The 27,817-nt window shown below is 45.5% G+C and overlaps 1 protein-coding gene across 3 annotated transcripts; it reads right to left on the reverse strand.

Annotated features, from left to right (window-relative positions):
- Positions 1-1,257: 1,257 nt before the first annotated feature.
- Positions 1,258-19,096, reverse strand: ZNF212 (zinc finger protein 212). 3 transcript variants are annotated; one of them, XM_039472955.2, is made up of 5 exons: positions 18,929-19,096; positions 7,053-7,442; positions 6,793-6,919; positions 4,211-4,300; positions 1,258-3,264 (listed from the first exon to the last, which is right to left on the reverse strand). In XM_039472955.2, the coding sequence occupies exons 1-5, from the start codon at positions 18,950-18,952 to the stop codon at positions 2,420-2,422; spliced, it is 1,476 nt and encodes a 491-aa protein (XP_039328889.1). In that variant the 5' UTR covers positions 18,953-19,096; the 3' UTR covers positions 1,258-2,419. The 3 variants fall into 3 exon arrangements, with proteins under 3 accessions (XP_039328889.1, XP_039328888.1, XP_074235046.1); XM_039472954.2 differs by having other exon boundaries at positions 1,258-3,267; XM_074378945.1 differs by lacking the exon at positions 18,929-19,096 and adding an exon at positions 12,124-18,884 and having other exon boundaries at positions 1,258-3,267.
- Positions 19,097-27,817: the final 8,721 nt, after the last annotated feature.

The raw sequence follows: 27,817 nt of genomic DNA on the forward strand, positions 1-27,817 counted from the left end.
CCCACCTCATAGGGAAAACGAGGTAAAATCATACTGACCAAGCAAAACTGCATGAGGATTTTTTTTCATGGAAATAAATACTGCCTAGCACACAAGTATTCCAAAAGTCTCAGCAGGAGTCCAATTGCTTGATACAATTATTTGCAAGCCTCAAGAAAACGTAACTTTATTGGAGAAGTAGGACCATATTCTGTGCTTCGCTTTTCCCCACTATGCAAGGCCCAAGGCTGGTCACATTAAAATGCTCAACAACCAGGAAGTAAGAATAACAGGACGGGATGGACAGAGGGGTTATCTGTAAGGCAAAGGCTTAAGGATAAGGAAAGACTGCAGAAGAAACTTAGGAAAGAAACTCCGAAGGTTTTCCTGATGAAGCTACCACCTTGCACAGTGCCAGCCCTATGACTCCCTCCACGTTCAGTTTCTATTAACAAGACAATCCCATACCTTATAGCAGGGGGCCCCAACCCCTGGGCTATGGATCAGTACTGGTCCATGGACTGTTAGGAACCAGGCCACACAGCAAGTGAGCTCTGCCTCCTGTCAGATCAGCAGCAGCTTTAGATTCCCTAGGAGAATGAGCCCTATTGTGAACTATGCATGCAAGGGATCTAGGTTGTGCATTCCTTATTAATGCCTGATGATCGGTTTTATTCCAAGACCATCCCATCCCCTACTGTCCATGGAAAAATTGTCTTCCATGAAACCAGTCCTGGTGCCAAAAAAGATTAGGGACCTCTGCCTTATAGCGAACAAAGTTTCCTTCTATTTATTTGTTCACCCTCCCCATGGAAAACTGTAATGTCTTTGACATGTCACCTTCCATCTTAAGTGTTCTTACAAAATGTTTTGTGTGCATGCATTTTTAATTTATATAAATGATGTTATATTATAGATCTCAGTTTCTTACCTTTTCCCATCAGCACGGTATTTCAGTGGATCCAGATGGCTACACATATATCTAAGCCAATGTTCATAACAGCTGCCTGGCACTCCCTGGGGTACCCACATTCCACCTACTCTTTCTACTTCCCAAAAGCCATCACCCAGACTGTCTCCAGCTCTCTGCCATCTTAAGTATGGTCCCCTGAATATTCTGACTACTGAGTATTCTTGTCTTCTGTCCTAGGTTTAATAAAACTGCAAGTTAGGCTGTGCCATCAGTCCTTCCCTGTGATCACTGCAGGTCAGGTGCCTCTTCTCCAACTTAGCCCCAGGAGAGTGTTTCGACAAACGGAGAAAACATTTAGTATGAACTTTTTTTTTTTTTTCTAGTACAAGTTTTATTCTAGGCAACTGCAAATCATCCAAGGGGATGTTCACAAATGACCCCAGAACCCACTCCCATCCCCCCAGACAGCAGCGGGGCACACATTCAACACTCCTGAGACAAGCATCTGTGTCCTTCTTCTCTACCTTCTCTGGAATAGTCAATCCCAAAATGAATTTGGAAACTATAATCTCAACCACCTCAAGTAAGGATTGGTGTAACAGGAACAAACTCAACCACTGGTACAAGGTGAACAACCTTAAGTAACAAAGTAGTCTTCTACTCTGGGAGGCTGCAGAACACAGCAAGGAGGAGGTGGGAAGAGGAGAGGCGCATGCCGAGACACCGCGAGTCCCAGACCACAGCCGCACCATCGGCCACTTCCCTGGAATCTTCTCAGCAGGAGCTGCGGGGTCTATCCGTCTGACTCTTTTCCTCTTGATCCTTTTGAGACAAGCACCCCACAAGGGAACCTAGCACTGTATCCCCTGCTTCTGGCCTAAGCAAGCATCGGTGGGCTAAAAGAGCCCCATTAACAATTCCCTCCTAGAGGGTAGGCCCAGTCCCCAAGTTAGGAACAACTTCTACAACTCTTAAAATGTAAAAAACAAGTATTGGGCCGTGTTCTTTAAAAAATCAACTAAAATCTAATTCCAAAAAAGGTTCTTCAGAGCAGGGTAAGCAGTTCATTTAAATTATTACTTCTACTTGTTATTAACAGAGATTACAAAACAAGAAAAAAATGGAGGGTTACATTTCCCAAAACTCTTCCAGGCAGCTGCTTACCCCTATGACCCGACTCAACCCTGTGGGAAGATATGAAACGCCAGGACAAGCCCTGGAACCAGCCACCAGTCCCTGTGGGGGCAGAACGCCAACCCCAGCCCACAAGCATCAACATGAATGAGAAACCCAGAGACCTGAAGGTGCCAAGAAACAGCAAACTCAGCAGCAAGGTAAAGACCTGGCCTGGACTCTTCTTCCACCAGGTTTTCAGGACAGCCTCTGGGCTTGGCTTGGTACTGGGACAAGGGAAGGCAAATCAGAAACAACTGCTCTCAGGAAGAATTCAGTTCCTGACTCTGCAGTCTCTTTGGGGGGACCAATGCCACCCCCCTCCGCCCCCCAGACGGGCGAGGGGCTGCACCCTTAAAGCAGGCCATTGGGCCTTCCAGGCTCTCCGCCCCGCTCCCGCTGGTGGATCTTCTGGTGCTGCAGGAGGTGCTGCTTCTGGACAAAGCTCTTCTCACACTCAGTGCAGCTATAGGGCCGCTCGCCCGTGTGGATGCGCTGGTGCCGCACCAGATCAGACGGGTGACTGAAGCTCTTGCCACAGTAACCACAGATGAGGGAACTCCGGCTTTTCCTCCAAGGGATGTGGCCAGGCAGGGCAACTAGGCTGTTGGGTGAGAACCTCTCCTGGACATGCTGGCTGGCACTGGGCCCCTCCTGCAGGTGGCAACGCTGATGGGTCACCAGGCTCACCCTGCAGCTGAAGCTCCTCAGGCACACATCACACTGATGCAGCTTGGCCTTTTTGGTCTGTGGTTTCAGCCGTGGCCTGGACCTAAGGCTCTCCCCTGGCTCCTCAGGTGTACAAGACTCCCACCCTGAGTGGCTGCGCAGATGTGTGGCCAGCTGTTGCTTATAGCGGAAGGTGATCTCACACTCAGAACATTCGTAGGGGCGGGAAGTGTCCTTTTTCAGCTTCAGGCCCTGCCCACATTCCTGGCCCAGCTGTACCTGCCTATGAGATTTCTGCTTTGGGCAGCCCACAGTTCTGCTGCTGCTAGGATCTCTACCACCAACAGGCTCCTCTAGGGTAGAGTCCCCAGGACTTGTTTCCAAGAGGACAGAACCGCCCTGACCACCCCAGAGCTCAGTCTGCTCCGGGCTCAGGAAAGCCTGCTCTTCAGCAATGCAAGAGAACTCTCCAGGAAGATCCGCAGGGCCTTCCTGTGTATACTGTAGCTCCTGTTTGATCATGACCCCACCTGCTGCAAACAGGAAGACCAACAAAAAAGATCACATTCTAGTACCTCTGGTTTCTTCAGGAACAAACAAACATCTGTGAATTTCAGAAGCACCCCAGGAATAAGTGAATAAGGACAACAAGGAGGAGGATGACACTGGCTAGGTTCCAAGACTTACATAAAACTATATTCATGTATAGTTTTCCCAATGTTGACTAGAAATATGAATGTATTACTCTTATAAAACAATACTGTAAATGACAGTTCTCCAGGCTTGTCTACAAATTTTTATTTAATCCCCGTGAAAAATGACAGAATACACTGTAACAACTATATTAAATTAAGAGTGTTAAAATAACAAATTTGAATGACTAAAGACAAACTAAGCCTACAGCTTAAAAATTCATGTATCCAGCTCTGTTCTTCTTCCATAATCTCCCAAATGACCCACTGACAAGCGCTTTTCCTGCACTGCCTTCCCTCCTGAAGCTCTGACGTGCCCAAGCTCAATCTCCAGCAGGTTTGGACTACAGCCTAGTATGGTGGTCTATTGTGTAGGGCAGGCGTCCCCAAACTGCAGCCCCCTGAGGCCATTTATCCGGCCTCCCGCCGCACTTCAGGAAGGGGCACCTCTTTCATTGGTGGTCAGTGAGAGGAGCACAGTATGTGGCGGCCCTCCAACGGTCTGAGGGACAGTGAACTGGCCCCCTGTGTAAAAAGTCTGGGGACGCCTGGTGTAGGGAATGAAGAAGAGTGATGTGACGTTAGTCTTAAAGATCCCAGAGGGTGGTAGGAGTTGAGGCACATATAACAGCTGAACTAACAACAATCATAAAGGAGTCCAGAACGAACAAATGCCAGATGAAGTTACCATGTCAGCATCTGACAGTTCAGAAGTGGGAAAGCTCACTCTAGGCTGCAGAGGTCTATGGGAGGGGAACAGAATGTTCCAGAATATGCCACTCACCTGGCTGGGCACCACCAGGACCTTCCTCCTCCAAGTCACCCAGCATCTCTGTACCCAACTCTGCTTCTCCCTCTGGCTGGCCAAGGACCTCTGGGTGGGAAACAGCAGTGTGAGCCCAGGAGAGAGCAAAAGCTCACTGCACACCGATCAGCTGCCAATGACCAAGGTGATCAATGGCAGGGAGGAATGCTGAAACTTCAACAGATTCAAAGGCTACTGTTCTTGTCAGTTTCCCCTAGCAGTTTGGGACAATTATAAAGTTCTGGCCAATCCGAATGACTCATGTGGCTGGCTGCTGCCTCCTGTACTCCTCCTTTAGAGGGCCTGTGGCTCAGGCAGGCAGGCTACAGAGCCACCGCTGCCCTCGACAGCACCACCACCCACCACTGCCTCTCCATATGCGTGCAGCTTAAGTCTTGCCAATGCTTCCTTTCAGGGGATCTAATTTCATCCTTGCTAAAGCCCTGCAAGGTAAGATGGGCATGGGGACAGACAAGGAAATAGTCACAATTAGAGCATGAGACCCAACCAAGCTTACAAGGTCACTTTCTGGCCCATTTTCTACTTCCTTTACCTCTTACTCTGCTCTAGGCACAACGGCCTTCGTTTTTAGTGTGTTTTTGTTTGTTTTTTCAGATAAGAGTCTTGCTCTGTCACCAGGATGGAGTGCAGTGGTGTGATCTCATCTCACTGCAACCTCCGCCTCCCAGGTTCAAGCAATCCTCCTGCCTCAGCCTCCCGAGTAGCTGGGACTACAGATGCATACCACCACAATCAGCTAATTTTTGTATTTTTAGAAGAGACGGGGTTTCACCATGTTGGCCAGGATGGTCTCAATCTCTTGACATCCTGATCCACCCACCTCAACCTCCCAAAATTCTGGGATTACAGGCATGAGCCACCATGCCCAGCCACATGTCCTTCTTGACACTTCTCCATGTAGCTAGGTTTTAAAAGACTTTGCCTACTAAACAAAAGACATTTATTATGTAATAGGTAACATTTTGCATATAAAGATTTATATTTGGCCGGACATGGTGGCTCATGCCAGTGATCCCAGCACTTTGGGAGGCCGACGCAGGGGCAGATCACCTGAGGTCAGGAGTTCAAGACTAGCCTAGCCAATATAGTGAAACTCCGTCTCTACTAAAAATAAAAAAAAATTTTAAAAATTAGCTGGGCGTGGTGGTGGGCACCTGTAATCTCCAGAAGCTGAGGCAGGAGAATTGCCTGAACCCAGGAGGCAGAGGTTGCAGTGAGCTGAAATCATACCACTGTACTCCATCTCAAAAAAAAAAAAGACGTATACCTATTAAGCAGCACTTCTAATCAATAAGAAATAATCATTGAGACCACAATGACCAGCTTTAATTCTGGCCAAATGCCAAGAAAATCAAGAAAAAGCTTTTGATCAGCCTGTGCTGCCTGCCTCATCCAAGGTAACATAGACTTTCTTGCCAAATCATCTTTTTTTTTTTTTTAAAGCAACAGAGATCTCACTATGTTGTCCAGGCTGGTTTCGAACTCCTAGCCTCAAGCTATCCTCCCACCTTGGCCTCCCAAAGTGTTGGGATTACAGATGTGAGCTACCACACCTATCTCAAGTAGTCTTAAATATTACAGACAGCATGAGGGGCCAGGTATGGTGGCTCAGGCCTTTAATTCCCATACTTTGGGAGGCCAAGACAGTGGATCACTTGAGCCCAGGAGTTCAAGACCAGCCTGAGCAACATGGTGAGACCTACATCCCTACAAAAAATTTTAAAAATTCACCAGGCACAGTGGTATATGCCTGTAATCCCAGCTACTTGGGAAGCTAAGGTGGGGGATCATTTGAGCCAAGGCTGTCAAGGCTGCAGTGAGCCAAGATCATGCCACTGCACTCCAGCCTAGGTGACAGACTCAAAAAAAAAAAAAAAATGACAAAACAAAATAAATTTAAAAGCGGCATGCATGAGCAACCCTAGCCATATTGCACTGTAGTGTATATAACACCTTATTTATTAGAAAATACTATTGCCAGCCACAGTGGCTCATGCCTGTAATCCCAACACTTTGGGAGGCTGAGGCAGGCAGATCACTTGAAGCCAGGAGTTTAAGACCAGCCTGGCCAACATGGTGACACCCCATCTCTACGAAAAATCACAAAAAATTAGCCAGGTTGGTGTGGCATGCCTGTAATCCCAGCTATTCAGGAGGCTGAGGTAGGAGAATCACCTGAACCTGGGAGGTGGAGATTGTTGCAGTAAGCAAAGATCATGCCACTGCCCTCCAGCCTGGGCGACAGAGCAAGACTCCACCTCAAAAGAAAGAAGAAAAATAAAAGAAAAGAGAAAGAAAAAGAAAATACTGCCAAGAATAGACTATGTGACCACAAAAGGCACAATGCTGAGAGCTTTCCAAAAGTCTCTGTAAATGGGAAGACCTAGAGACTTCCATTTCTCCACCTGTTCAAGCCAACAACCCATGGCTCTTGTGGATCCATAGCCACAAGAGCCACAGGTGTAGTCTGAATCACAAGCTACTGGCCAGGAATCGTAGTATGTCTGAGACAGAATTCTAAGGAGAAAACTGCTACTCACTCAAAGAGACCAGTGTCTCATAGTTACTCTCCATCACGTTTCTGTAGAGCTCCTTCTGCCAATCCTCCAGATTCTCCCATTCCTGCTCAGTGAAACAGACGCCATCATTCTCCAGTGACCTGGACACCTGGAATCACCAATGGCACACCGTGAGTGACTCTACTCACAGCTATGACAGAAGAGCCAGCAATTGAGGTCCTTAGATATTAAAGGGCTGGGCTCCCCCTTCTCTCCTAATTTTTAATTCTCAATGAGGCTACCTTGGGGGCCTCCCCCTTGCTGCCCGGGGGCAGCCGCAGGATCCAGAAGTTCCTGTTGCGCAGCAGGTTCTCCACGTTCTCCAGCCGCCTCTGCAGCAGCCCGTACTCCTGCAGCAGCGTCCCCAGCACGGCCCACTTGCCCTCCAGCTGGTTCCCGAACTCCACGGCCATCTTCTCGCAGTCGGCCAGCTTCTTCTCGGCTGTCCCCGTGCGTCCCTCTAGGCTCTGTAGCCGGGCAGCCTGGGACTCCATCTTCTTCTCCACGGCCTGAATAGCAGCCACTACCGTCCACAGTGAGATCTCGGTGGTCTGAAAATAGGAGCTTTTCTCTGTTGCTTGTGAAGGAAGTGTGGAAGAAGTTAAAGGTGTGGAGCGTCGTTTTCTCCTGTGCTGAAGGATCAAAGACACAGAGTAAGACGATGTCACTTCTAAACATCAAGTAAAGAAAGCAACATTCAAGTGTATCAGTTCTCAAAGCTATCTAGTTTCTTCTTTAACAAAAAAAGCATGTCTTTTATTGATACTAAAAATTACCTGTAGACATTGTATTAATAATAATGCTAGGAAAATGCCAAAGAATAGAAACAAAATACTATACAAAGTATTCTCACACAGAAATAAACTGTTAGGGCTAGGCACAGTTGTTCACATCTGTAATCCCAGCACTTTGGGAGGCCAAAGCAGCTGAATCACTTTAGCTCAAGAGTTTGACACCAGCCTGGCCAACAAGGCAAACCCTGTCTCTCCAAAAAAAAAATACAAAAAAATTAGCCAGGCATGGTGGTACATGCCTGCGGTCCCAGGTTCTTGGGGACTAAGGTGGGAGGATGGCTTGAGCCCAGGAGGAGGTTGAGGCTGCAGTGAGCCAAGATCATGCCATTGCACTCCAGCCTGGGTAACAGAGTAAGACCCTGTCTCCAAAACAAAACAAAACAAAAAAACTGCTTGAATTTGGTGTATTTCCTATAAGCTTTTCTCATGTTTTAGTTTATTTTTTTGAACAAAAATGAAATTACAGTGTGTATGTTTTGTTATCTATGTTTTATGCTTAGCATATTCTATGAGACTCTTGTGTCAGTGTTCATTTTTAAACCTATTTTTATTTAATGTTTTGGACAATATGATAAAAGATGTCATTTACATCTTATCTTGCCTCCACATCCCTGCCAGACTTCATAGTTGATCACGTCACCCATTTGAAAACCTTTCAATGGCTCCCCACAATAAAGACAAAATTCCTTAGCAGGACCTACGAGACCTCATTCATTCATCTTTGCACTCTAGCAGCTGGGATGGTGGATAAATCCTTAAAAAATATTTACTGAAATGATGTGACTAAGTCTACTGACATTTTCCTTGCAATTTTCACTTTAATGAGCTGTCTCTGACAGTAGGAAAATTGCTGTCATTGAAGCTACAATTACTGAAACCAACAATGGGGAAGTCTTCCCCAAGCTGTCCCCGCTGTCTCCCTGGCACATTCATGTCAGTCCTAACCCCTCTTCAAACCTCATATTCATGGTGCACACTTTATTCAAGGCTGCTTCTCTAACCACAGTGAGGCCACCAAGACCAAGACACTGAGAGGAAGTATCTCCGAAAGAGATGCTGGGCCAGGGGTCGTGGGCAAGAGAAACATGGGACAAAAGGCATCTGACTGGTGCAACACTGAACATTTAAGTTTGGCCATGACCTACTCTAGTTACTAAGTCAGTTAATTCATCGTGGAACACATGGGACAAAAGCTTAAATATATCCTCCCACAAAAGATTAAAAGTTCAATATAAAAGACAAATGCAAGTGAAACAAAACAAAACATTAAACTGGATAAATGCATGTCATCATGTTTGTTTTGCTTTTGCGCTAAGTCTGGGCGTCTCCTCTTTCCTTTCTGTGGCCCAGCATTCTGTGCTTACTAGCACTTTTTCCTGACAGGAACATAGGTCAGAATCTGTTCAAAGGATTGATCCCCCTCCTCTCCACATAGTAAAAGGTTGAAAACAATGGTTTAACGAAGTTTCTTCTTTTCTTCTGTTTTGAATTATCTAGCAAGATGGGAACATTTCAAATGTTCACCAACCAGTGAATGGATAAAAGAATTGTGATCCATCTAATATTATGGGTTAAATCATGTCTCCTCAAAATAATACAATAAACCCCTAATCCTCAGTACCTCAGGATGTGACCTTACTTGGAAATAAGGTATTTCCAAGGGAAATCAGGTTAAAATGAGGTCATTAGGGAGGGCCTTAATCCAATGACTGATGTCCTTAAAACAGGGGACCTTCAGATGCAGAGACAGACACAGAGGAAAGATAATGTGCAGACTCACACAGGGAGAAGGTATCTACTATGGTTTGTCCTCAACAAAACCCATGTTGAAATTTTATTCCCAATGTAGCAGTGTTGGGAGGTGAATCCTAGTGGGAGGTATTTGGGTCATGAGGGCATATCCCTCATAAATAAAATCATGTGCTCCCACAGGGGTGAGCTGTCATTGGCAGGAATGAATTAGTTCCCACTAGAGTGGATTGTTAAACAGCCTGACTGACTTGGTTCTCTCTCTTGCCTCCTGTCACCATCTGATCTCTACACATACCTGCTCCCCTTCCATTTTCTGCCACGAGTTTAAGCAGCTTGAGGCCCTCACCAGACACAGCTGCCCAAGCTTGAACTTTCCAGCAACTAGAACTGTGAGCCCAAAAAATCTTTTTTTTTTTTTTTTTTTGAGATTCAGTCTTGATGCCCAGGCTGGAGTACAATGGCAGGATCTCGGCTCACCACAATGTCTGCCTCCCAGGTTCAAGCAATTCTCCTGCCTCCGCCTCCCGAGTAGCTGGGATTACTGGCATGGGCCACCACGCCCAGCTAATTTTGTATATTTTTTAGTAGAGACGGGATTTCACTATGTTGGTCAGGCTGGTCTTGAACTCCCCACCTCAGGTGATCCACTCACCTTGGCCTCCCAGAGTGCTGGGATTACAGGCATGAGCAAACTTCTTTTCTTCATGAATTACCTAGCCTCAGGTATTCTGTTATACCAATACGTAATAGGCTAAGACAACGGCCATGTCAAGATTAAGGCAGAGGCTGGAGTCATGCTGCCACAAACCAAGAAAACACATGGTACCACCAGAAGCCAGGAGAGAAGAACAAACCTCATAAGGAACCAACCCTGCAAACATCCTGATTTCAGACTCCTAACCTCCACAACTGTGAGATAATAAATTTCTGTTATTTAAGCTTCTCAGTTTGTTATGCCACCCCTAGGAAACTGATACACTGTAACATACTTTATTATATAGCATATATGTTTAGCAAATTTTATATATATAGCTTAGTAGACTACTAAGCCTACTACTTAGTAGTAGACTACTATTTCGACTATCAAGTCTACCGTTATGCAACAAAAAAGGACCAAAATCAATGACATGTATAACAACATGCTAAGTGATGGGAATCAGACACAGGTCAGGCACAGTGGCTCATACCTATAATTCCAACACTTTGGGAGGCCGAAGTGGGAAGATCACTTGAGCCCAGGAGTTCGAGACCAGCCTGGGCAATAAAGTGAGACCCCCGCCGGCTGGGCACGTTGGCTCAAGCCTGTAATCCCAGCACTTTGGGAGGCCGAGGCGGGTGGATCACGAGGTCAAGAGATCGAGACCATCCTGGTCAACATGGTGAAACCCCGTCTCTAATAAAAATACAAAAAAAAAAAAAAAAATTAGCTGGGCATGGTGGCACGTGACTGTAATCCCAGCTACTCAGGAGGCTGAGGCAGGAGAATTGCCTGAGCCCAGGAGGCGGAGGTTGTGGTGAGCCAAGATCGCGCCATTGCACTCCAGCCTGGGTAACGAGTGAAACTCCGTCTCAAAAAAAGAAAAAAAAAAGTGAGACTCCCCCCACCTCCACAAACTTTTTAAAATGAGCCAGGTATGACAGCATATGCCTGTAGTCCCAGCTACTTGGGGAGGCAGAGGATGGGAGGATGACTTGAGCCCTGGAGTTCAAGGTTTCAGTGAACCATGATCGCACCACTGCACTCCACCCTGAGTGACAAGAGTGAGACCACTTAAAAAAAAAAAAAAAAAAAAAAAAAAGCCAGGTACAGTCGCTCACGCCTATAATCCCAGCACTTCCTTAGGACAAGGCAGGCAGATCACCTGAGGTCAGGAGTTGGAGACCAGCCTGACCAACATGGAAAATCCCTGTCTCTGCTAAAAATATAAAAGTAGCTGGGCGTGGTAGCGCATGCCTGTGATCCCAGCTACTCGGGAGGGAGGCAGGAGAATGTATTGAACCCAGGAGGCAGAGGGCGCAGTGAGCCAGGATCACAGCACTGCACTCCAGCCTGGGCAACAAGAGGGAAGCTTCATCTCAAAAATAAAAATAAAAAAAGAATTCTGACATAAAAGGCTACCTTTGTGTTTCATTTACATGTTTGGAAAAAGGCAAACTATAGGAACAGAAAGCAGATCAGTGGCTGCCAAAACCTAGGGTTACGAGAAAAAGACTGATTATAAAGGGATATGAGATAATTTTTTTGGATGATGGAAATATTCTCTATCTTGGTAATATGCTGGCTACACATTTGTCAAAAGTTGTTGAACTATGTGCTTAAAGAGTAAATTTTACTGTAGATGGTATCTTAATGAACAGGTCTTAGAATGTCAAAGCAAGGAGAAAATGCTAGCTGTAATAAAAGATACCATAAACAAAGTCTAAAAACAAGGAAAGAATATTTATGAACAATATAAAGTGGAAAAAGATAAATAACCCCAAAATAAAACTGCAGACTATAAATCATTCATGAAAGTGGAAATACAGGCAGTCAATGAACAAATGAAAACACAACCAACTTACAATCAGGAATCCAAATATAACTAAGTGAAACCACTTTCACCCCCATGAAACAGAAACAAAGAATAACATTCAGAGCTGACTATAATGTAGTAAACTGACACTCATAACACTCCTAGAAGGATGACACTCATAACACTCGTAGAAGGAATGAAAAATACACACTCATAGGGGAAGAAAAATTTCAAGTCATTAAAAACCGTTTTACCTAGCAATCCCACTTGGGGAATCTCTGGCTGGGCACAGTGGCTCACATTCTGTAATCCCAGCACTTCGGGAGGCTGAGCAGGGAGGACAGCTTGGGCCTAGGAGTTCAAGACCAGCCTGGGCAAGATGAAAGATCTCTTTTGTAGTGATGTGAAATCTCATCTCTACAAAAAGACAGGAAAATTAGCCAGGCATGATGATATGTGCCTATAGTTCCAGCCACTCAGGAAACTGAAGTGGGAGAATTGCTTGAGCCCAGGAGATTGAGGCTGTAGTGAGCCAGGATCATACCACTTCCCTCTAGTGACAGAGAGAAATTCTGTCTCAAGTCTCAAATAAATAAATAAAGACACAGTCGGTCTCACTCTGTGGCCCAGGCTGGAGGGCAGTGACACAATTATACGTGACTGCAAACTTGAACTCCTGGGCTCTGGCAAGCCTCCTGTCTCAACCACCAAAAGTGCTGGTATTACAGGCATGCATCATTCCACCTAACAGAGAAGTGACATCTTTAAGATGAAATGTTTCAATCCATAAACATAGTATGTGAATCTATTTTTTTTTTTTTTTTTTTTTTTTTTTTTTTTTGAGATGGAGTCTCTTGCTCTGTTGCCCAGACTGTAGGCTGGAGTGCAGAGCTTACTGCAACCTCTGTCTCCCAAGTTCAAGCAATTCTCCTGCCTCAGTCCCCCAAGTAGCTGGGATTACAGGTGTATGCCACCAAGCCTGGTTAATTTTTTTGCATTTTTAGTAGAGACTGGGTTTCACTATGTTGGCCAGGCTGGTCTCAAACTTGACCTCAAATGATCCACCCACCTCAGCATCCCAAAGTTCTAGGATTACAGGCATGGGCCACCATGCCCATACTTTTGAGACTCCATTCTTAATATCTTTCAATGTTTTAACATATTCCCTAGGTGTCTATTCCAATCACCCACTCCTATGCATGACAAATAATCCCCAAATTTAGTGGCTGAAGACATCATCATCTACTTTCCACATGAATCTGCAATTAAAGGAGGGTAGGGCATGGAGGGTGTGTCTCTGCTTCACTCTCTGTCAAGTGAGGCAAATCACAGGCAGCCAGTTACTGGAATCCCTTGAGAAATCCCAAGCCACATGAAGAGGGTGCATGAGGTGTTCTGTTCAACAGCCTTACCTATGGTCTCAGTCTACACGCCACCATCAACCAATAGACATGTGAAGGTACAAATTTTCATTCCTAATAGGTTTTTTGTGGGTTTTTTTTTTTGCCTCTTCTCTTTGTTTTCATTTTGTCTCTACACATTGATGTTATATACTGATAGATCTATGGACAAAAAATAATTATTTCTATACCTGTGCTTCTAATATAATAGCCACTAGTAACATGTGGCTGGTTAAAATTAAATAAAATTGGCTGCGTGCAGTGGCTCATGCCTATAACCCCAAGCCCTTTGGGAGGCCAAGGCAGGTGGATCACTTGAGGTCAGAAATTCAAGACCAGCCTGGCCAACATGATGAAACCCTGTCTCTACTAAAAATACAAAAATTAGCCGGATGTGGTGGCATACAACTGTAATCCCAGCTAGCTGGGAGGCTGAGGTAGGAGAATCACTCTAATCTGGAAGCAAAGGTTGCAGTGAGCCAAGATCATGCCACTGCACTCCAGCTTGAGTGACAGAGTGAGACTCTGTCTCAGAAAAAAAAAAAAAATTAAATTAAAAACTCAGTTCCTCCATCACACTAACTAGCATTTCAAGTACTCAAAAGCCACATGTGACAAGTTGCTATTGTATTTAACAGTGCAGAGCAGAACACTTCTAATATCTTGCAAAGTTCTACTGGATGTACTACACCCTTATAATTTTTTTGTTTGATAAAATACTAAGGTTGTGTTAAAATCTCCTATTATAATAGTGAAACTTTATTGTAGTTCCATCAATTTTGTTTTATATATTTTGAGGCTATATAATTAGGTGCATATAGGTTTAGAAATTTTGTTATCTAGCTGGTAAATTGAGTCTTTTACCATTACAAAAGTAGTACTAGCCTTATATCTCTTGAGATATTATATATATTTAAGCCAACTTTCTTTTGATTAGTATTTGCTTGGTATATTTTTTTCATGTCCTTTTATATTCAACTGTTTCTGTATGTTTATCTTTTAGTTGTATGTCTTTTAAAACATCTAGCTGGATTTTCCCCCCATCCTGACAATTTCTGCCTTTTAACTTGAATATTTCATTCATTTACATTTATTGTAATTGTTCATTCATTTTGATTTATTTTTACCTTTTTTGTGCTATTTACTTCATCTTTCTTCTCTACTTTCTTGCCTTCTTTTACATTAATTTTTTTCTTATTCTATTATCCTCGTTTCTAATTTGTAAGTTATACAGACAATTTCTAGTCTTTTAGCAAGTATCCTAGAAATTATGGAAAACATACACAGAAGGCCCTTTAACAAAGACTTTTAAACACTTTAATTCTGATCATTTATTCCTAACATTTACATCAATGCCATCATGTATTTTAATTGTTTTCAATGTAACGAAAAAATTGTTATTGTTTCATTAAGTCATTTGTTTACATTTAACCATTTTCTTTTTTTTTTTTTTCTTTTTTTCTTTTTTTTTTTTTTTGAGATAGAGTCTCACTGTCACCCAGGCTGGAGTGCAGTGGCGCAATCTCAGCTCACTGCAGCCTCCACCCCCCAGGTTCAAGCGATTCTCCTGCCTCAGCGTCCCGAGTAGCTGGGATGGCAGGCACCTGCCACCACGCCCAGCTCATTTTTGTGTTTTTTTAGGTAGAGACGGGGTTTCACCATCTTGGCCAGGCTGGTCTTGAACTCCTGACCTTGTGATTCACCCGCCTCAGCCTCCCAAAGTGCTGGGATTACAGATGTGAGCCACCATGCTCGGCCACATTTAATCATTTTCATGCATCATCAAATCTTCTCAGACTTTACTTTCTATTTGGAATAATTTTCATTTTACCTGAGGTATATCTTTTAGAATTTCCTTTACTAAGAGTGTACTGGTAGCAAACTGTCATTTTTAATTTGTCTGAAAATGTCTTCATTGTATCTTTGTTTCTGAAACATATTTTTGCTGCATATAAAACTCTGGGATTATAGTTACTTTCTTTCAGCCTACTGACAATATCATTCTCCTGTTGTCTGGCTCTCATGGTTGCTGTTCAGAAGCTGGTCCCCATTAGTTTTACTGTACTTCATTTCAAGGTAGTCTGCCTTTTTTCTCTGGTTGCTTTTAAGAATGCCCTCTGCCTTAGGCCAGGTGTGGTGGCTCATGCCTGTAATCTCAGCACTTTGGGAGGTTGAGGCAGGTGAATCACCTGTGATTAGGAGTTTGAGACCAGCCCGGTCAACATGGTAAAACCCTATCTCTACTAAAAATACAACATTAGCTGGGCAAGGTGACACATGCCTGTAATCCCAGCTACTCTGGAGGCTGAGGCAGGAGAATCGCTTAGAATCCAGGAGGCAGAGGTTTCAGTGAGCCAAGATTTCTCCACTGCTCTCAAGCCAGGGCAACAGAGCAAGACTCTTGTCTAAAAAAAAAAAAGAAAGAAAGAAAAGAAAGAAAGAAAGAAAAGAAAAGAAAAAAAAGTCCGTGCACAGTGGCTCATGACTGTAATCTCAGCACTTTAGGAAGCCAAGGCTGCTGTATTACCTGAGCTCAAGAGTTTGAGACCAGCCTGGGCAACATAGCAAAACCCCATCTCTAATAAAATACAAAAAATAAGCCAGGCGTGGTGGTGTGCATCTGTAATCCCAGCTACTTGAGAGACTGAAACAGGAGAATCACTTGAACACGGGAGGTGGGGGTTGCAGTGAGCCGAGATCGCACCATTGCACTCCAGCCTGGGCAACACGGCGAGACTCCGCCTCAAAAAAAAAAAAAAAAAAAAAATCCCTCTGCCTTGTACTCCGTATTTTTGCCACTATGTGTCTAGGTAGAGATTTCTTTTTGTTTGTCCTGATTGGAGTCCACTGAGTTTCTTTGTATTGGTATTTGTAACAGCCCTACAGTATCATCAACCATCAGCTACTCAAGAAATACGAACTCTAGACTGTGTGTTTTCCCTCTGGAACTTTAATTAGATGACTATCAGACTTTCTCATTCCACCTTCCCTATCTCTTACCTTCTTTTCCATTTTTTAAACTCTGTGCTGCTTTCTGGATAATTTATTTAGCTCCACCACCCAGTTGCCTATTTCTCTCTTTGCATGTCTAACATGCTAAGTAAAGCTTACTACTGACTTAATGTTAATTATATTTTCCATTCTTAAGATATTCTATTTGATTCTTTTTCAAATCTGTTTGGTCATCTTTATAGTCTCTTGGCCTTTATTCATATTTTCCCTCCTTTTTTTAATCTTTAAATATACTAAACATGGTTATTTTATATTCTGTGTCCAATAACTCTAATATCTGAAACGTTGAGAGTTGTCCATTATTTATTTTATTTTTACTGAGACAAGAGTCTTGCTCTGTTGCCCAGGCGGGAGCACAGTGGCATGATCTTGGCTCACTGCAACATTTGCCTCCTGGGTTCATGAGATTCTCCTGCCTCAGCCTCCTGAGTACCTGGGATTACAGGCGTGCGCTACCACATCCAGTTAATTTTTCTATTTTTAGTAGAGATGGGGTTTCACCATACTGACCAGGCTTGTCTCCTGACCTCAAGTGATCCACTAGTCTAGGCCTCCCTACGTGCTGGACTTACAGGCATGAGCCACTGTGCCCGGCCAGTAATTTTTTATCATGAACTCACATTATCTATGCGAAGCCTGAGTTACATGTAGATTCCTCCAGAAAAGATAAGTTTATTTTGGATAGAGAGCTGAGGGCTGTACTTTAAACTCTTGGCTTCAGGTTCCTTGAACCATCCAAGCAGTATGAATTCAGTAACAAACCCACATATGGGTAACTATGAATTCTCAAGGGGCACCTCATATCCATCTCTCACTGCCAAGGTTTAACAGTTTTCTTTGCAATCATCTGAAGGTCAGACCTTAACTTTCAGTTCACCCTTACACAGAATGTTGCCCTTTGAAGTCTGCTTCATGGGATTGGGTTAGGGAGCTTCTTAGACTTTCCGTCTTAGGCTCTAAGATTTGTGTTCTATTCTGTAGGTCCCTTTGAATCATAAACAGCAAAGATGAATGTTCAACAACTTTGCCCTCAAAGTTGGCTTGAGAACTCTATCACTTTCGAGTTCCCTCTTTCACTTAGCTTTGGGGCTCCAAGTATTCTTTACTAACATCCATTTCAAAAGCATTTATGTCGGGGTTTTTCCAGCATTTTTACTTGTTTTTTCAGGGCACCTACTCGGCCTGTCAAACGACACGCACCGAATCCTCACCTGAAGAGACGTCTGAGAATAGAACTAGGCTCAAGAACAATTTGAGTAAGTTCTACAATGACAAATTCACATTATTTAAGGCATAGTTGGGGATTGTGATGGACCTTTAAGGCTTCTTCCTAACAAGGTCTACTGGTGACATGTAGGTAACTGTGGAGTGACCTGGCAGGAAGGACTGTGGCAGAGTCCTCTTGCCCGACTCTAACACGAACCTTGTGGAAAAACCAGCTCTTTGACTCGCTCAGCCTAGCTTACAGGAGGCAGATGAAGTAAATATTGTAAACATTTGTGTCTTGTCGTCCCAATTCAACTGTTAACTTCCTTGAAAGCAAACACTGTGTTCTCTGCGTCTTCCAATCCCTCTCTTTTTAGTTCTTTACCCACTTGCTACTTGCTACAAGAGTCAAACACAGTGCATCCTGGTCATGGGAAAGTTTTCACCACAGACTCTCCTTAGCCCTCCATTCACACAAAGATCTAACATGATTCTCAAAGTGTTCTGGACCAAGGAACACTTCACTAAAAATCAATTCAGTTCCAGCTGCCCTTTCCGTTGCAAACCCTCTGGTGTGATCAAATTAACCACTACTTTGGAATAGTATGAGAATGTCGGAGCTGGAAGGAACCTCAGAGATCATCTAGCAACTACTGCAACACTCCCGATTTACACTTAGGAAAACAAAACAGAGACCCAGAGAAGCAAACACAGTTGCCTAAAATCACCCGAATGGATAGCTGAAAGCTGAATTAGGGCTGAACTCGCTTCCTGACTCCACAGCTAGGATTCTCCCCACGACAAGCTCCGTATCTTGACATTCCCAGAATGGGGAAGGTCGGGAGAAGGGGGAGTGAAGGAAGAGAGTTTGGACAGGTCTACAAACAAAGTGCAGCAACTACACTGTAGGTAACACCCGTCCCCAAAGAGAAGAAGCCCAGGCTGACTTCAACCTGTGGCTGCAACTCCAGGAGAGCAATCCTCGGCACGGGAGAAACAAGCCATCCAGCGGACCAACGAGGAGTGGTCGCAGAGAGGCAAGTCCAGGGGTCTCTGGGGCAGCTGGAGAGCTCACTTGTGGCGACGGAGACCGTTTCCAACCTGCGTCACCGCTCCAACCTGGGAAAAGGCTCTCTTTCAGCACGAACGAGAAAATGTGTGGGCAGGGTCACAAATCCGACAACATAAAACAAGCTTCGAAGAAGTTTCCGGGCAAAGGCACACGGCGCTGAGGCTCCGACCCCTCCGCAGAAGGAAGCAGAGGGAAAAAACGGGCAGAACACTGGAGTCGGGGGGGGGAGGAGGCTCTGCGTTCACCCGCGCCAGCGGCAGCCCCGGGAAACCAAAACCCCGGCGGCGTCCGGACCGCGAAGCTCCGCCCCGGGCAGGGGGCTCCGCCTTCCCCAACGCGCCCTAGAGCCCGCGCGCCCGAGTCTCTTACCCGAGCAGGCGCCGACTCCGCCATGGCTCCAGTCGCCCCTCAACACCTGCACCCCGCCTCAGGGTCCCCGGGCTGCGTGCCAGTCCGCTCGGCGCCCCAGAGCCTGCTGGAAGCCACAGCCGCCGCCGTGTTGATGCCAGGTGCATTCTGGGAGCAGCGCCCTCCCCGGCGCAAGACCGGCTCCCGCCTCCCTTCCTCACCGCGCGGACCTCCCATTGCGCCCCCTTGCAGCGGGAGGGAGAACCGCCGCTTGGCACGCCCGGCCGGAGTGCGACACCAAGAGGGCTCAGTCACTCAAAAGTCAAGATCGGGCGGGGCGCGGTGGCTCAAGCCTGTAATCCCAGCACTTTGGGAGGCCGAGGCGGGTGGATCACGAGGTCGAGAGATCGAGACCATCCTGGTCAACATGGTGAAACCCCGTCTCTACTAAAAATACAAAAAATTAGCTGGGCATGGTGGCGCGTGCCTGTAATCCCAGCTACTCAGGAGGCTGAGGCAGGAGAATTGCCTGAACCCAGGAGGCGGAGGTTGCGGTGAGCCGACATCGCGCCATTGCACTCCAGCCTGGGTAACAAGAGCGAAACTCCGTCTCAAAAAAAAAAAAAAAAAAAAAAAGTCAAGATCGGGTTCCGCGTTTCAAGCAGAGCCCAAGACTCTGTTAAATGCTTTGAGGGATTCCAAAATGTGTAAAACCCAGACTTTTTGCTGAGGAAAGAACATGTAATGTTGTTGGGGAAAAGAAATATGGTTCCAAAAGGCAAGTGATTTTATTCCAGAAGTTCACCTGTTATTTGGCTTTTTAGAAACTGGGAGCAGTTTCCACACCAACAATGTAGGGTCAGGCCGACCCTTTGTAGCCTATTATGGTAATCACGTGCCTTGGAAAGTCCAAGATAACCCTGATTTCAAATATTTCCAGTCCTCAGGCTACCTGTAAGACAATGTGTTGGGAATTTTTGTTGGAAACACGGCCACATTACCATTTAATCCTCATGTACTTAAGCCCCAATATCCGCAGCGCCACAGCAACCATTCCTGCCTAATTGATACCATTGTCTTTCTGGAGACAGGCAATGAGCTTCCACTTCACAAGGTGTGTGAGCGGAAGAGTTCCTTCCTCTGAGAACAAACTCTTCAGACCATGACTGGCTCGTTCCTCACATGCAGGGCTCAGTTCAGATTCTCCATCCTCAGAGGGACATCCCCAGCCCACCCTTCCAACAGCCCCACACCATCCTCCATCTCATACTCAGTCTCGTTACCCTGCCGGGAACTTCATAGCATGTATCACCATCTGAAGTAATCTCATTTTTTCACTTGTTTACATGTTAATAACTGTATCTCTTCCACTGAAACGTGTCTCTATCCATTTATTGTACACAGAAGTGTTCATATTTGTGAATGATTGAATGGTGAATCAGAGAGTAAGGAAATGAAATGTCATCTCAAACAGAAGGCATGATTTCCCGGGCAACTAGATGGACAGGCACTTCACTGAATCATTAATAAATCTAGAGACAGAATTGGCCAGCCTGAAGAAACCAATCAATCAGGAAGATCCTGTCCAGAGGGTCTGACCTACTCTCTAGAACAACAAACAGGAAAAAAAAAAAAAATGTGTCATGGGTGAGGTGGCTCATGCCTGTAATCCTAGAACTTTGGGAGGGCGAGGCAGGAGGATCACTGGAGTTTGAGACCAACCTGAGCAATGTAGCCAGATCCTGTCTCTACAAAATTAAAATTAAAAATAAAATGAGGCCGGGCGCGGTGGCTCAAGCCTGTAATCCCAGCACTTTGGGAGGCCGAGGCGGGTGGATCACGAGGTCGAGAGATCGAGACCATCCTGGTCAACATGGTGAAACCCCGTCTCTACTAAAAATACAAAAAATTAGCTGGGCATGGTGGCACGTGCCTGTAATCCCAGCTACTCAGGAGGCTGAGGCAGGAGAATTGCCTGAGCCCAGGAGGCGGAGGTTGCGGTGAGCCGAGATCATGCCATTACACTCCAGCCTGGGTAACAAGAGCGAAACTCCGTCTCAAAAATAAAATAAAATAAAATAAAAATAAAATGAGCCGGGAGTAGTGGTGCACACCTGTAGTCTCAGCTACTCAAGAGGTTGAGGTGGAAGGATTGTTTGAACCCAGTAGTTTGAAGCTGCAGTGAGACATAATTGCACCATTGCACTCCAGCCTAGGCAACAGACTAAGACCCTGTATTTAAAAATAAAATAAAAATGGGCCGGGTGTGGTGGTTCACACCTGTAATCCCAGCACTTCGGGAGGCTGAGGTGGGTTGATCACCTGAGATTGGGAGTATGAGACCAGCCTGACCAACATGGAGAAACCCTGTCTCTACTAAAAAAAAGTGCAAAATTAGCCAGGCGAGGTGGCGCATGCCTGTAATCCCAGCTCCTCAAGAGGCTAAGGCAGAAGAATCACTTGAACCTGGCAGTCAGAGGTTGTGGTCAGCTGAAATCATGCATTGCACTCCAGCCTGGGCAACAATAGTGAAACTCGGTCTAAAAAATAAAGGCCAGGCGCGGTGGCTCATGCCTGTAATCCCAGCACTTTGGGAGGCTGAGGTGGGCGGATCATGAGGTCAGGAGTTCAAGACCAGCCTGACTAACACGGAGAAACCCTGTTTCTGCTAAAAATACAAAAAATTAGGCGGGCCTCGTGGCACATGCCTGTAATCCTAGCTACTCGGGAGGCTAAGGCAGGACAATTGCTTGATCCCAGGAGGTGGAGGTTGTAGTGAGCTGAGATCACACCATTGCACTCCAGCCTGGGCAACAAGAGCCAAACTCCATCTCAAAAATAAAATTAAATTAAATTAAAATGTGGCCAGCACAGTGGCTCACACCTGTAACCCCAGCACTTTGGGAGGCTGAGGCGGGTGGATCATAACGTCAAGAGATGGAGACCATCCTAGCCAACATGGTGAAACTCTGTCTCTACTTAAAATACAAAAGTTAGCTGGGCTTGGTGGCGTGTGCCTGTAGTCCCAGTTACTCAGGAGACGGAGGCAGGAGAATCACTTGAACCCAGGAGGTAGAGGTTTCAGTGAGCCAATATTGTGCCACTGCACTCTAGCCTGGTGACAGAGCAAGATTCAATCTCAAAAAGTAGTAATAATAAATTATTTTTCACAGGCACAATGTCAGAACACAGGATGCTGAGGTCATTAAACAGTTCAGTCAAAGAACTCATTCCCTCTATTCTGCTTCTGTACTCACGAGGCAATCTTCTGATGCTACATGTTCCCAGGTAGCTTCTGGGAGGCAACAGGCAGGTGAGGCTGATGCATAGGTCCATACTCTGGCTTATACCTCAGTCTCTTGAAAATGAACATGATTCAGCATGTCAGACTCTGAGCCTGGAAGTCTGGAAAAAGGTTCAGATCAATTTCCAGCCTGCAAAGGAGGCAGCACCAGGCACCAGGTTTGCAAGCCCCTGGGCTGGTGTGTGGCACAGTGATTTGCTAAGTGGGGCTGAGGAGTGAGACCATCTGGGTCCCTAGCCCAGCACTGCCACAATATTAGTCAGGGTTCTCTAGAGAGACAGACTAATAGGAGATATATATATATATATATGAAGGGGAGTTTATTGAGTATTAACTCACACTATCAAAAGGTCCCACAATAGGCCATCTACAAGCTGAGGAGCAAGGAAAGCTAGTCCAGGTCCCAAAACTGAAGAACTTGGAGTCTGATATTCAAGGGCAGGAAGGGTCCAGCATGGGAGAAAGATGTAGGCTGGGAGGCTAGGCCAGTCTAGTCTGTTCACGTTTTTTTTTTCTACTTACTTTATATTCTAGCTGCACTGGCAGCTGATTATATGGCACCCACCGGATGAAGGGTGGGTCTGCCTTCCCCAGCCCACTGACTCAAATATTAACCTCCTTTGGCAACACCCTCACAGACACACCCAGGACCAATACTTCGCATCCTTCAATACGATCAAGTTGACACTCAGTATTAACCATCACAGCCACCTACTAGATGTGAATCTTGGTCCAGTCTTTAACTTCTTAGTACTTGTTTCCTCATTATTATTGGTGAATCGATAACAGTACTTAGCTCATAGAGTTGTGTGAATTAAATGAGTGAATTCAAGTCAAGTACTTACAACAGTACGTGGCCCAGAGTAAGAGCTCAAGGAGTGCTCATGATCATTACTGTCATTTAGTTCCAGCTTCTTTCTTACTGGTGCTTGGCTTGGCTTATGCTCATGCTGCCTTAATGTCCTGTCTTCTGCCAAGAATGTGAACACCTCAACCTAAGGTTGCTGATGGAACTAAAAGAAATAATTGATGTAATGTGCTTATGTAGCCAAGTGCCTGGCATACAGAGAGCACTCCATAACAGGCAATTTCTTCTTTCTGATTTACTTTCGCAAGGTCCAAGCCTTGTATTGCAATGAATTCAGCAGGATAAATGTGGCTTCACTGTGACTCTTAGAAGCCACCCATTTTTTTTTTCCCCACTGACATTCAAATCTTGACATAGCCCGTTTTAAAAAACTTTTTTGTTTTTTGGAGACAGAGTCTCGCTCTGTCGCCCAGGCTGGAGTGCAGTGGCGTGATCTTGGCTCACTGCAACTGAGTGAGCCAAGAGGTTCAAGCGATTCTCCTGCCTCAGCCTCCCAAGTGACTGGGATTACAGGTGTGCATCACAACGCCCAGCTAATTTTCATATTTTTATGAAAATTAAATAATTTTCATAAATTTAATTTTCATAAATGGGGCTTTGTCATATTGGCCAGGCTGGTCTCAAACCCCTGACCCCAAGTGTTCAAGGTTTTATAACATTGGGCGCCACAACACCCAGCTAATTTCTGTATTTTTAGTAAAGACCGGGTTTCACCATGTTGATCAGGGTGGTCTTGAACTCCTGACCTCGTGATCCACCCACCTCGGCCTCCCAAAGTGCTAGAATTACAGGTGTGAGCCACTGCGCCTGGCCTCTCCCCTGCTGTTTATGTGTCAATGGTGCACACCCGCAAACTTTGTCAGCCTAGCATGTCTCCTTTCTTCCTCTGGGCATCGCGCCGCCCGCACTTCAGGAAAGGCTCCTCCCCAAACTCTAGCCATGTAATTAAAATGTGTGTTGCCATCTTCTTCCATAGGAACACCTGCCTGGTCTCAGCAACTGTTTGAAGGGTGAGCACCTTAATCAAGTCAGCCCAATCATAGCACCCTATGGGCCCATTCATAGCATAGTAATTAAGTCAAGGTGGGCATGTGGCCTGAGCTGGACTGATCCAGGCTTTCCCTGGGATTTTTCTAACTGAGCTGAGGGAAAAGCTATTTTCCTCTTTTTTCCCTCATATTATAACCACATGAGTCAGGAATAATCTTCTCCTCCATTGTTTTTTCTTTATATATATATTTTTTGAGACAGAGTCCCACTCTGTCACTCAGGTTGGAATGCAGTGGTGTGACCTCGGCTCCCTGCAACCTCCGCCTCCTGGGTTCAAGTGATTCTTATGCCTCAGCCTCCCAAGTAGCTGGATCTACAGGCATGCGCCACCATGCCTCGCTAATTTTTGGATTTTTAGTAGAGACAGGGGTTTCACCTTGCTAGCCAGGTCTCAAACTCCTGACCTCAAATTGATCCACCCACCTCAGCCTCCCAAAGTGCTGGGATTACAGGCATGAGCCACCATGCCCAGTCATCCTGCATTTTTTTAGAGTAAGTTGGTTTGAAAGAATGATCCCAATGCAGTGAAAGAAACAGAAGTGAGAGACACATTTTTTCTCAGTCTCCAAGATTGGTTCTTCAACTGTTTCTTTGAGTCTGTGAATGGTTCCTTCCAGAATGTTCCCCTTTCTCCCAATCAGCTTCTGTTGATTGCAACCGGAAGCACACTGACTGGTGAAGGAAGGATGGCTCTGTCTGCCCAAACCGAATGGAAGGTCCGAAGGGCAAGGAGTGCCTCCTATCCGTTGTGTCTTTCTCAGCCGCACAGTTTCTTGGACTCGGAGATACTTCTAAAAGCTCAGTGGGACGTCAGGGGAGGGTGTGACCTAGAGTGGTGAAGCAGTCTTCAGGGACAAAGTGGAACCAGAGCTGGGGCTTGAGAGACCAGGACTCAGACACAGCTCCCCTGCCCAGGACCCCTGGAGAACAAGTGGGAAAAAAAGTGGCATGGTTTGGAAGTGGTCAAGAAACAAGCCTGTAATCTCAGCACCCTGGGAGGCTGACATAGGAGGATCCCTTGAGCCCAGGAGCTTGAGGCCAGCCTGGGCAACATAAGAAGATCTCATCTCTACATAAAATTTAAAAATTTGCCAGGCATACTGGCACGCATCTGTGGTCCCAGCTACTTGGGAGGCTGGGGTGGGAGGATTGCTTGGGCCTGGGAGGTCGAGGCTGCAGTGAGCTATGATTACATCACTGCACTCCAGCCCTCCAGCCCGGGTGACAGAGCAAAACCCTGGAAAAAAGATGAGAGGGAGAGAGGGAGAGAGGAAGAGAGGGAGGAAGGGAGGGAGGGAGGGAAAGGCAGCCCTGGCTGAGCACAGCTGGGCAAGTTTGGGCAGTAGGCAGCAGAGCAGAGGGAGCTTCCACTGACAGGCTAAATGTTTGTGCTGCCATCATAGATGCAGTGTAAAGAAAGAAATGCTCCTTTCAAAACTGAAGGCAATCAGTGGGGACCTGGTGAAATAAATTAGGTCCAATCAATGAAAGCTACAAAGCTGGCAAAAGAAAGGGGAAGTTTTTATGTCCTGATCAAAATGATCTTTCATTTAGAAAGAAAGCAAAGTGAAGAACAAAGTAGACAGGATTGTACTATTTCTGCAAAGCAAAAGGAGGGATAATGAGAATAATTATATGTATTTGTTTGTATAGTCTACAAGTATATACAAGAACTGATAGCTGGGATGCTTTCACATTGGGGAACCCAGTGACTGAGTGACAAGGAGATTTTTTTTTTTCCCCCGAGACCAAGTCTTGTTCTGTCACCAGGCTGGAGTGCAGTGGTACCATCTCGACTCACTGCAACCTCTGCCTCCTGGGTTCAAGTGATTCTCCTGCCTCAGCCTCCCAAGTAGCTGGGACTACAGGTGTGTGCCACCACACCCAGCTAATTTCTGTATTTTTAGTGGAGACGGGGGTTTCACCATGTTGGCTAGGATGGTCTCGATCTTCTAACCTTGTGATCTGCCTACCTTTGCCTCCCAAAGTGCTGGGATTATGGGCGTGAGCCACTGCACCCAGCCAACAAGGAGATGTTTTACTCTGTATCCTTTAATAAATTTTGAATTTTGAATATATTAATGCAAAATCTATTCAAAAATTCATTAATTAATTGATTAAAAGCTGGTGCATTATGTTGGGTAACATAGCAGTACCCACCTCTACAAAAAAAAAAAAAAATTTTTTTTTTTTTAATTAGCCAAGGGTATGGCACTCCTGTAATCCCAGCTATTCAGGAGGCTGAGGTGGGAGGATAGCTTGAGCCCTGGAGGTTGAGGCTGCAGTGAAACTTGATCATGCCACTTTACTCCAGACAGGATGAGACAGCACAACCCTGTCTCAAGTAAATAAATAAGCTGGTGCAGAATTCATCTGGGGGAGAGAACAGTGTTTTGTTTAGCAATGTTTTCTGCATTTTAATTGCAGAAAAAGAGGTCTAGGGGCATGGCTTGGAAGGCAGAGATGAACAAAGATAACAGGAAATTGCTCTCCATAATAACTTAGAATTTGGGAATTTCTCTGGGTGTAGAATGAGGGAGGAAAGGTCCTGTTTAGAGGCAGAAAAGATACAAGCTCGAGCAGAGGACACAGCAAATTCTGAGAAATTCCCAATGGTGAGATGGCTCACAGTCTTTTTAAGAATAGGGTGGCTAATATTTTAGGTCGAATTTTTGGGTCGTTTGGCATCCTAGCCTAAGATGAGATCCTTCCTGTAACCTTCAAAGGATAAACATCTCCTACACATGAGCATCTTATAGGGAGAAATCAAACAAAGAGAACACACCGAGCTCCCCTGAGTTAATGCAGAGCAGAGGGAAGAGACCGCAGCATGAAGGAAGATGTGTGAATTCCAGAATCCAGAAAGCAGGAAGGTGAAGCATGAATTAGCAAAAGAAAATGAACCACTCCTCATCCCCAAATACTTGAAGTGTGGGGCAGGGCACTGGTTTTGACATTATATGTAGGATGGGTTATGAAGCCACTTTTCAGTAAACGAATATTGACACCATCAGAATGAAAGGTGTTGAGACACCCAGATAGTCAACACTGGCTTACACCTCTAATACTAGATACAGGACTTGAAGCTTGAATCGGAGACATCAAAGGTAGTCTTTTATCACAGAGAGAGTCTTCCGGTAACCCTATAGAAATTATCATGCTGAGGGGTGATATAGATTTTAAAATATGTCTAGGCCAGGCACAGTGGCTCACACCTGTAATCTCAGCACTTTGAGAGGCCAAGGCAGGAGGATCGCTTGAGCCTAGGAGTTCAAGGCTGCAGTGAGCCATGATCCCACCATTGCCCTCCAGAGTGAGCGACAGAGCGAGACCTTATCTCAAAAAATAACACATTAAATTAAATTAAAAATAAAATACATCTAAAGAAGCTTGAACGGAGGTTCCCAACCTTTGGAATACAGTGCCAGCATCTCACTAGAGAGTGATTCTTATGGAAGGAGACATCTGGGACCCCTCCCAGGGTGGGCTGGGGACTGTATATGATTCTGACAGATATCCAGGACCTCTCATCTCAAGAATTACCGTTTAGAGATATGCCTCCCTGGCCGGGCATGGTGGCTCACTGGGGGTCTCACACTGCCGTCCCAGACCGGTCCCCGACATCTCACACCCGTAATCCCAGCACCGCAGGAAGCTGAGGTGAGTAGATCACATGAGGCCAGGGGTT

The sequence above is a fragment of the Saimiri boliviensis genome, chromosome 10 (genome assembly GCF_048565385.1).
Source record: "Saimiri boliviensis isolate mSaiBol1 chromosome 10, mSaiBol1.pri, whole genome shotgun sequence".
Classification (NCBI taxonomy): Eukaryota; Metazoa; Chordata; class Mammalia; order Primates; family Cebidae; genus Saimiri; species Saimiri boliviensis.

Coding starts and splice junctions, on each gene's coding strand:
- ZNF212 (XM_039472954.2), bottom strand. CDS start 18,952: ATGGCGGAGTCGGCGCCTGCTCGG. Junction 7,443..18,928: donor CGGAGTCGGCGCCTGCTCGG/GTAAGAGACTCG, acceptor TTGATCCTTCAG/CACAGGAGAAAACGACGCTC. Junction 6,920..7,052: donor GCAAGGGGGAGGCCCCCAAG/GTAGCCTCATTG, acceptor TGGTGATTCCAG/GTGTCCAGGTCACTGGAGAA.